The sequence below is a fragment of the Strigops habroptila genome, chromosome 8 (assembly GCF_004027225.2).
Source record: "Strigops habroptila isolate Jane chromosome 8, bStrHab1.2.pri, whole genome shotgun sequence".
Lineage (NCBI taxonomy): Eukaryota > Metazoa > Chordata > Aves > Psittaciformes > Psittacidae > Strigops > Strigops habroptila.
This window is the reverse complement of record NC_044284.2, coordinates 11,759,361-11,770,189: the sequence shown is the minus strand read 5'-3', so window position 1 is coordinate 11,770,189 and position 10,829 is coordinate 11,759,361. Positions and strand designations below refer to the sequence as shown.

Below are 10,829 nucleotides of genomic sequence, written 5' to 3'. Positions count from 1 at the left end.
ACGCTCATCTGGCAGTAGATAAGAAACAGTCTAGCAAAGGGAAAGCTGCCAGTTTACTATTGCCATAGCTGTGCTGATGAAGTGGAGCACCTTGAAGTGCAGTACATCCCCAACCCACCGCAAGACACCCTAGCAGTTAGATGTCACTTCAGATACCTATCAGATGTGAACAGATCTTGCAACATATGTATGTATGTGACTCTGTGCTGTGAAGCACATACAGTATGCATACCATTTTCAACCTGGGATGGTTTCCAATCTCAAGTAAATCGTACAGCTATGACCTCTGTAGATCCCATCATAACACAGATCTGGGTATGAGTAACACTGCCACTGAAAGCTTTAACAACCAAGTCACTGTAAACAGGTGCTGACATTAGGTAGTTTCCCTGGGTCAGAAAGGAAAGAGACCACGAAAGTCCACACAACCAAAGCCTTACTGCTACCCCCAACAAACTCAGTGACTCCAAAGCCAGCCAAATGAAACCAGTTTCAATTCATTCAAGCAAACACAGCCCATCATAACATGCCCAAACTTGAGCCAGCAGGAAAAGTTCCTTCTAGGATACAGCAAGCCTTGGTTCACTAGCCACAGATTACTAACACCAAGTACAGAAGCACAAAATGCTCCCGCATTTTGAGGGTTGAGCTTAGCAATGCAAAGGGGCAGCCTGTAAGACTGAGAAGAGCCCATGCAAAGTTCTGCCTCACAAGACACTAATTAAAAGGTATTCTTTCTTTCAGCAAGGTTCAGAACTCGAGAAAGGAAAAAAACCTCTGCACATCTGCATGACACAGCCAAACCCAGCTGTTCAACATGGCCAAATCCTTCTGCTTGTACTTGCAGACCAAAGTCTCCTAAAATGCTACAACTGCTACGGAGCCTGTCAGGGCAATGCTCCCAACCATGCAGTTGCACAAACACGTGAGGCTACGGGTGCTTTACTCTGAAGCTGGAGTGAGACAAAAGGCAATTTTCCCTGTTTCACATTGTGCTAAAGCTCAACCTGCCTCATGCCACCATGTAGAGGATGCAGCCTACAGTTCATTTGGAACACTAAGTTATTCTACAAATATCTTTGTTATGTATATATAGAATATTAAAGTTCCTGAGGCTGAATCAATGGATTGCCACACATTTTCCCCAAAATACCTTGTTCAGTCCTACTAAGTAACGTTCAACTCAAAATAACCCAGGGTGGAATGGATATTTGGATTGAAGAAGGCAGCAGGACAATACACTAAGTCTCAGGGACTAGGTTCTGCAGGGAGGGAGGCAGGCGATCCACCTTGACTTCATGCCAACTCCAGTGCAACCACCACCACCAGCACCACACCACCCTGCACATTCAATACGCGGGGCAATGTGAGGGACCAATCTTTCACATTAGATGTAATAGAAAAACATTCTTTACTCTGCAAGTGTCTTTACAAATATATATTTATATATTTAAGCCCATTTCAGGCCATAAAAGCCCATAAAAAACAATCAGTACCTTTTTGAACAAGAGAAACTCCGATTCAGAAGTCTGAGGTGAAAGACTCCCATACAAGGGCTGCTTTGGCGCTTCTCTGAAGGCCTCTATTTAGCACATAAAATCATCTTAAAAAAATCACATCAGCCTTTTATCTGAAAGGAGGGGCACCATTTTTACACCTCCTTTACTGCTCTTTGTATGAGGTAAACTGGAATCACTTTTACATGATCACTTACTGCTTTAAAAAGAAGATATTGTATCCTGAAGACCAGCTTTTCCAAAAAGCATTTGTGAATGGGTTAACAAAGTAAGATGCCGCTTGTGGATCCAACCACAATGTGCTGTTGTCTCAAAATAGAAGAAGTTGATACTAAAAAGCTATTCCAGATACATACAAGTACAAACACTAGAGCTGGTCAGAAAGCTTCAGCTTCAACATTTTTAAGAAGCAGGGAACGTTTTCTGCAGTGTGGCTTTTGCATTGATTTCCCGTGCCTCGCTTTTCTACCTGTTCAATATACCCTTCAAAAAAGAATCACGTGTCTGTTGTAAGAGTGCAAAGTCCATCCCAATCTCGTGTTTAAGTTCACTATCACTACACTTTAAAAATCCTGATGGCAAATAAAAAGGTGTCGATTTAACTTAGCAAAAGTGATATCTAGAAAATATTCAACATCAAGAGGTCTTACAAAAAAAAAACTTCAGACTACTAAGGCATTCTAAGGCACAGTGTTTTGGAAGAAGTGCTTTCTCCCTTTAGTGTTGCTTTATACACATCACGTGTGTGAGTCCGAGTGATGCATGGAGCTGCAGATGTATGCCATGCCTTCTCCCAATCAGTGAATTGAATCTTCTTCTGCAGTTTCAGACGTAGGCTCCCAATGCTGCATGAAATTCAGTTAGACATTGCACCAGCTGCTGAAACTTGGGTCTTTCTTCAGGGTCTAGGGCCCAACAGCAGGCCATCACAGCAAACCTGCAAGGCAAAGACAATGGAAGACATGAGAATGTAAGCCAGGTGACCACCATCCCAACCTGAAAGTGAAAAACAGCATTTGCAACTGGAAAACCTGCTAGAATGGAGAGAGAAAAGTAACCTGTATCTTCTGATACACGATGCCGAACAACTGCTTCAGAAAAAAAGACACCTGGAATGATCAGTAAACATGCTGTGACTGGAAGCACATGGATAGTATATAAGCCAGAGGCAGTCCATGAGGAAGCAATATGCAGTTTATGGAAAATTGCTCAATTATTGTAAAAGCAAAGTTTGCAAGTGTTTCTGTGGCAGGTTTACAGGAAGGGGATTTGGAAGAACACGCGAGGCAGAAGGTAGTGCCTGTGAACCTGCATTCTCCTATACCACTAGGATTAGGAAAAAACGTCAAACACTGCCATTTCACACCAATAAACTACTTCTCCACAGTCCTGCTGACAGAGCAGAGATTCCCTCTACCTACACACCTAGCAGCTTCCTACACTGCAGTCCTGAAAACCCCTGCCCCTTTGCCTCCCTCCTCCCATCCTGCTGATCAACCCCATTTCTCCCATGATCATAAGTAAAAGAGTTGGGTCAGCATTAAATGAAACTCAACACCACCACCAAAAAGCATTTAATTTTAGCCCGAGTTCCTTGACGTATGCCACACAAATACTTGTGCGAGGGTTTGTCTAAAAGGCAGGGGAAGGCAAACTCATCTCTGTCATCGATAAAGCTGGCTTAACATGCCAATTACAAAATAGACTTTTTATCTTCTCTCCAAAAAACATGCACTTACAGTTCATCAGGGCAGTTGATGGGCTGAGCTATTCGATAGCCGTCCTTTAAATAAGCAGCCATCTCAAATGGGTCGATATCAACATATGGAGTCTGTCCTAAAGTCATCAGCTCCCACAGCGTTACTCCAAAGGCCCACTAAAAAGAAATAGCGTGGAGCATTAACAGAACACGCCAACTATTGGTGTTCCACCAGTCATAAACAAGACGACAGAAATCAAGAAAGCTTTACATAAATGCTGTGTGTATACACACAAGTTCAACATGACCATACATTGTCTTGACTGGGGACAATTAAGAATCACAGAACAAACGTTAAGTCGAATCTTAGTGCACTTAAATCTAAGTGCTAAAAAAAGATAAAATATGTTTACTGCATTTTTTCAGTATGACATTTCAGAAAACTTGACAAATCTAAGGAACATTAAACACTACACCACAGTTTGGAAAAACAATTTTATATTACATTTTACCTCTTCAAAATAGTACAGAAAATTCCTCAACAAAGGTCTATGAAATTCAAAGATTCAGAAGAGCAGACTGAATGAAACCTTAATTTTTTTTAAATCACTTATCTGTATATTTTGAGTACAGGCTCAGGAGTCAGACTCATGAGAAAAAGATTTCATCTAAGTAAACATGACAGCTGGATCAGCACTAAACACATTCAGCCGGCAATACTTGCCAAAAGGAGCTTAAGGTGATGAAAAATCAACCAATCAATTCACATGCAAGCACAGTACAAGTAAAATGATTTACTAGCTGATATCAAGAGACCCAAGTGACAAAACATAGGTGGTACAATCTCCAGATTTCTTGTAGCAATTCCATAAGTAGCTACAAAAAAATGGCATGAAGAGACACACAGCTTCATTTCTAACAGAGCGAAAAACCACAGAACTAAAATTCTACAGGAATCATGTTTTGTTTTTCTATGCTCTGTCTGACTAATATAAATGCTGGCAGAGGAGGAACACATAAGGAATGTTTCAAGCCAGCAAAACCATTTTGAAGAAATTCATCCAAAAAGCAAGACTACAACACGTGCCAACTGCATCTTAACAGACATCATCTAAATTGTTTGTAACAGATTTCATTACCAAGGATTGTAGAATCACAGAATTGTTTGGGTTGGAAGGGACCTTAAAGCTCATCTAGCTCCAATCCCCTGCCATGGGCAGGGACGCCTTGTTAGCATGAGTATAGCCACCAGGTCAAGGGAAGCAATTCTTCCTCTCATTGCTCTATCTGTGAAACTGCAACTGAAATACTCTATTGTGGACTCTAGATCACATTAATCCAAATAGCAGACAAGTCCCAATACAGGCTACTCACTGAATTTAACTGCCTTTCCTGCTAATGCTACCAAGGAGAACAGGGTGCAAGGGACAATTTTGCCATGCAAGAAGGGCCTGCTTGACCTTTGAATTATCTGCTATGAGGAGCAAATGTAGGAAGCAGGTGTACAGATGCTGTTCTGGGCAAATCACTGTTATGAATTTAGTGCAGCTGAAAAAGGGGAAAAATGTCAGAAAATGTATTTACAAAATGTAAGAGAGAGCAAAAAAACCCAACCAAATAAACAAAAACAAACCCCCAAACACTTACCACATCACTAGCACTGGAGAATTCATTGTTAACCAGGCTTTCAAGAGCCATCCATCGAACTGGCCTGTTTTCATTATCTCCCAGGCAATGGTAGTCCATAGGAAATAGGTCTCGAGAGAGAGCATTGTCTGTAATCTTAACCTGAAGTGCATCATCAATGCTAATTTAAAAGAAAAGAAGCAGTTAGCAAACTTGGCATTAGAGTTTCACAGAAAATATTTATGCTCAATCTTTAGTTTCAGACTTGAGATTTAATTGGGGAATGCTAATCACACTATCAACATTTCAAAGGACTAGCATTCTTCTAGATCAAGACACACTTATTCTATGATAATCAAACGTTATCAAAGAACATATTTATTCTGCATTAACAGATAAGCACTAGAAAAATCAGCAGTCTTAGACGAAATAAAAATGAAACATTTACAAGTGAAAAAAGAAACCCAAAACCTAACACCCACAGTTAAAGCAAAGAACTTCCTAAAATTATTCCTGATCCCTTGGAGATCCTCTTTCAAATCAATCAAATTTCAGCTGTAGTACCTCTGTACCAATTAAGCAAAGCAAGATCTAGTAGTACCTTGGTAAAGCAACTGATATTATTTGTGGCCTAAAAGCTTGTCTCTAAGCAAGCAATCTGGTAAGATGTTATTTATTCCCCTCTACATGAGATATCTATCCTGTTGTCAGAACTAGGATACTGGCTAAAGGAAAGTTACTTAATGAACAAAAGATAACTTGAAAAAAGCACATGGAGCCTACTTGGATTCCCCTCCACCCTGAGATGTTAATTCATACTCTTTTGAACTTAAAGTGTGTAGTAAAGTTCAATGTTGTTATAAACAGCTGACTTCAGGATATGGGCAAGATGTTGGCTTTACCGTCTTCTGACAAAAATATAGAAATAACATGGAGTTAGAGGGATTGTAACAAGATAGTATTTGCTGTCTTTTCATCTTGACAATTATTTCTTTATTTTAATAAGCAAAGTTAAATAGAAGTTTTAGCAAGAGTGACCCTGACAACCCTGAGAGGCTAGGCTGGGAAGTCAGGCCAAATTTCAGGAGCAGGACCTATCCTGGTGTGGGGACCTGACTCATATTTTACTGTTAATTGCTGAGACGGATGTGCAGAGGTCTGTAACAGACACCAGCATCATGGCCCCAAGGCAGACCACACTCTAGAAGTGCATGTTGTCCATGAAAAGTGTGAAGGCAGAAGCTGAGCTTCCACTTCAAGGACTGTGTGGGAACAACCAAAGCAAACCCCCAGTAAAAAGGGGTACCAATAAGGTAGCCCAACAACTGTGCTGTGAATATATTGGAGGGACCGAGGACCTGAGTATCCACGGAGGTATTTCCAAGGGTATACTGGAAAACATATTGGCAAGTAGGAAAAACACATTCACAAAGGTGGCAGAAAGTTGAAAGAGATGGAAGCCAAAGAGCAGGAACTGAGAGAGTAAGCCAGTCACTCCTTCCCAGGCAACTGAGAAACCTGAAGATTCGGGAGTGTGATTCAGTCTTTACACCCTTGCACTGGCAGAAGACAGGGCCTGAGAAAAGCCTGGAGGTATTGCTAAGGCAAAAAGCCCCTCAGATTACACGTGATACATGCCCCAAGGCCATAAAGAAAATAGGGGCAGCAATTCTGAAAAGCTAACTAGTTTATCAGTAATATTTTCATAAAACAGATGCAAGAAGAATCAAGCAGATGACCAGACCATGAGGAACTTTATTTTCTTCCAAAAATAACTGGAGTATCATAACTGAAGTAATACAAAATGTGAATTCATCCCATGTGATCCAGTGATCATAAAATCATAGAATGGTTTGGGTTGGAAGAAACCTTGAAGATCATCCCGTTCCAACCCCTCCTGCCATGGGCAGGGACACCTTCCACTAAAGCTTGTTGCTCCAAGCCCCTGTGTCCAACCTGGCCTTGAACACTGCCAGGGATGGGGCAGCCACAGCTTCTCTGGGCACCCTGTGCCAATGTCAATTCAATGATGACATACTGTTTCATAAATGAAATTGTTTATGGTAAAGCAGAGCTAATCAAATCTCAAAATCACCTCTAATAGGCAATTCCAGGTTAAAGACTTCATACTCATCAGTAGTTCAGTTACCTCACTAGAAGGTACACCACTGACAAACAATTCGTACACAGCTCTGGGGTACAACCCTGAGGTTGCTTCTTTCTTCTTTTCTTTCATTACTAGTTCATTAACAGACCAGTGCGTGGCCAGGGGAAGGGGGGGTGCCTTTAATTCTGAAAAGTAACTGTGTTACTTGAAGTATTATTTTATTTGAAGATACCATAAAACTAAGCTCAGGGACTAACTACCCCCTGTGAAGTTTAGGCAGAACCCTAACTGATTTTCTGTTTCCACTTATTAAGTATTAAAGCAGATGGACAATGAGCACAGTTGGCAGTCTCCAAGTGATTTGTTTATAGAAAGGCACCAAACACCTCAATCTCTACATTTTGAGGGCATATTCCAGTCAGAAGATGGTCTCAAAACCTATCTTGGCATGTCATTCCTACCATTATGAAGCAATTCATATCTATTCATCATTTGACAACTAAGAAATATACAAATTATCAAAGCTATTAAGCCATTTTTTAAGAAAAAAAGTGAAGAAAAGCAACTTCACACAAAAATCTCTCCACTGATAAACTGCCAAAGATATTCCAAGTTTTTAATAAAGCTTAAGGGGAGCTTTAATATTTTTCAAGTCTTTGAAAAAGTGATAGACAAAACCTAGCAAAAGTATTTAAGATGAGGATGTTCTGCTTCCTTGAAAACCACAATTTCTTGTTCACCTCATGTTTAGAGGAAAACAATTCCACTGACAAAACTATTGACCCAAAATTTGGAAAACCTAAACAGTTGCATATTGTGAAGCAGAGATCAGGCCAATTGAAGAGAGCCATCATAGAATGGTTTGGGTTGGAAGGGATCTTAAAGTTCTAACCCCCCTGCCATGGGGTAACGTTCTCTGCACAATGACTCTACCTCGTTGAGTACTTACACACAGTTTCTAGCAGCCAGGTCTTTGTGAATGACCTCCCGTCTGGCCAAATAACTCATTCCACAGGCAATCTGAATAGCCATATGTACAAGATCCTGCTGGGATATTGCCTGCAAGAGCAGAGAACAATCATCATTGCAAAACTGTAAGGCCAGTGCCCGTGAGGTGTTTTTGTCATATTCTAGTGACCCTGACCCTACCCCTCACCTTTAGCAGAGCACAAGTAGCAGTCAGTATCTACTGCTGAAAACAAGTATCAAAGGCTGCTGCTCCATCTACTTTTACAACTTCACAGTCCTGTATTAATTAAACCATTGCACGTATTTGCACCTTGGATTTCCTTTTCCATTTCTACAGTGTTTCAGAAACTTCAGTACGTAGATGGACACACTGAGGTTGAAAGACTGGGATCAAAATGAACCAAATGCTAAATTAAAACAATAATAAGCTGGCTTCTTCATTAACAGTTTATTAAGAACAGAAGCCATGTATTATTGCTGAAAACTCGAGTTTGCTTTTGGTATTTGTAGAAAAGTTTCATTTTAAAGTAAGACACCAAATGTCCCATTTTTTGATAGTTAAATACAGCCATACCTACTTATTAAAAGACAACTCCTGTTTGACAGAATACATATTATAAATACAGTTTCTGCTTAAATCCTTGGAAAGGGATGTTAGTGCTTTGCAGAGAGATTTAGAACTTGGATTAAGCAGCAAAACAAGTAAAATCCAAGTTTAAAGATCCTAGCAGCTTATCACACTTTGCAGATTAACAGAGGTAGGTGGCCCTTGCTAGTTTGAAATCTGGCCCATAACAGGGACAAATGCTGACCTCAGGAAGTGAGATTTTATTTTGAGCTTGACTTAGTCTAAAGACAGAACCAAACCAAGGTGAAGTTGAAGAAAAGACAAGATAATCCTAACAAGAGGGATCACACATATACACATACATCACTAAATGCTTATTCAGATTATTAAAAATAAGCAAAATATGTTTTCATCTAAGAATATTTTCTCACTTCTTATGAAATGTATTCAACAGGTTCCACTGAAATACAGTAAAATTATGAATGCTGAAGAGCACACACAGCAGTAAAACCAGCAGATTGCTTCCTTTAGCATGTAGTTAAATCCAATTATTTTACTTATTAACAAATCTACAGCAGCACAGAAGTGCTTTATGCTTACTCTGAAATTAAGAACTACAGTAATTAAAGGGATAATCTATTAATTATAACAAAAATAAAATCAGTAAATCTGATATTTCCCCATACAGGATGTCCCCCTGGGCATTCTAACTTAAACCCACAATCAAATACATCTTTTAAATTTTTTTTGAAGATGTGTTGATACATCAGGCACTACCCTAACCAGAGCTTAACTCAGCTTCATGCTCTCTGAACATCCGTGATAAACACAGCCAAGAATGTTTCCCTTGTATAAATCAAGACAAACACTTGCTGGGGAAGCTGCTTGCCAATTCTGTCATTGTCACCAGCTAATAGGTGAATACCACAACTGTTTATTTTATGGCACATACACAGACGACAAACCAAGTCCAAGTTTAACAGGCAAGAAGTCAGATTTCAGAGTGTACCTGAGGATTGTTGGCCTCTACCAGCTTGCACTGTCTCAAGAACAGTTTAAGGTTCCCCCAGTTCATGTATGGCAGCAGCACCATTGGTTTCTCTCCGTCTTCTATACAGACATGAGTGATAGGCAGCAGATTCCTGGAAGACAGGCAGAGAAATTCCCAAGTTTATGGAACTGAAATTTGAGAAAAATCTTCTTGATCCCTGAACACAGTAAGTAAAAGCAATTCAACACTGAAGAAAAGCATTTAATCTTGCGTTACGACTTGCAGAGCACAAGCTCTCCAAATAACTGAAGCCCTCGATAATTCATTTTATTTAATGAGATTATATGAGTATTTTCCCATTAGGAAGAACTCTCCAAAAGTCTTCGCTTGGTCCAAAAGGGCTGAAATAAATTTCTGTTAATACAGGTTGTAGTTTATATTAAGAAGCGGTATATCCTCAGCTTGGAAGTCTAAATGCAACTGCAGATACAAGAATATATAGCTCCATTACGGTGGTTTAAAAAAAGAAGAAAGTAAAACCACCACGACTGATCCACCTCAAAATGCCAGAACAGATAATTTCGGTTTTCAATCAACTAAACATGAAACTGCACTCTAAATGCAGAAGTATCTCAGGAGTTTTATCATGGGTGTTTCATAATCATAGAATCATTTAGATTGGAAAAGGCTTTTAAGATCATCCAGTAAATCTAACGCTGCCACGTCCACCACCAAAGCACTTTAAAGCACTCCTTCTGGCTCAGATAACCCCCATGCTGCATCGTTTCTAAGTATCTTACTATAGTTTCAACATATCAGTTGGTAGAAACTTGAAACAAACCATTATATAGTTTCAATTTTCCACTTAGGGTTTTTTAAAAAAAGCTGTATCTTCTCCTGAAAACATATTAGTAAGTCTCCAAAAATTATTTTTCAAAGGGAATTTGGAAATTTCCTGTTCTTACTTGAAGATGTCTGATAGTCAGGTGTCACACCCATGAGCTCTACATACCAGCTACCTTTCATCAAGATAAAGGTCCCAGCTCTATAGGCAGTATACAGAAGAAAAGCTTTTTGGACTTTTTAAAGAGTTGGACTTGTAAAAGGGAGGATAGGAGCAGATTCTGAGTTATGAGAGGGGGGGTGTTTTATTTTGTTTCAATATTAAGTATGTTTCCCCAGGAACCTGCTACTCCTCTTAATACAATCCTGGTTTTAGGCAAGGCCTTGACGAGAACAGCTCTTAGAAAAGCAACTTCTACATGCACTATAGAACTAATCATTGTGCACGAGCTATTCTTATTTCCTTCACATTACCAGTGAAAAAGATCAATTAGCAGTCCAAGGACTTG

The 10,829-nt window shown here is 39.7% G+C and overlaps 1 protein-coding gene across 4 annotated transcripts in view; it reads right to left on the bottom strand.

Annotated features, from left to right (window-relative positions):
- Nucleotides 1-1,394: 1,394 nt before the first annotated feature.
- Nucleotides 1,395-10,829, bottom strand: part of RYK (receptor like tyrosine kinase) — a 54,369-nt gene continuing 44,934 nt past the window's right edge. For 3 of the 4 annotated variants that reach the window (XM_030494709.1, XM_030494708.1, XM_030494710.1), the window contains 5 exons: nucleotides 9,496-9,628; nucleotides 7,899-8,008; nucleotides 4,864-5,023; nucleotides 3,257-3,393; nucleotides 1,424-2,454 (listed from right to left, as the gene is read on the bottom strand). In XM_030494709.1, coding sequence (XP_030350569.1) covers nucleotides 2,343-2,454; nucleotides 3,257-3,393; nucleotides 4,864-5,023; nucleotides 7,899-8,008; nucleotides 9,496-9,628 — 652 coding nt within the window. In that variant the 3' untranslated portion in view covers nucleotides 1,424-2,342. Of the gene's footprint in view, nucleotides 2,455-3,256; nucleotides 3,394-4,863; nucleotides 5,024-7,898; nucleotides 8,009-9,495; nucleotides 9,629-10,829 lie in introns of all 4 variants that reach the window. The other variant, XM_030494707.1, reaches the window with a different exon arrangement.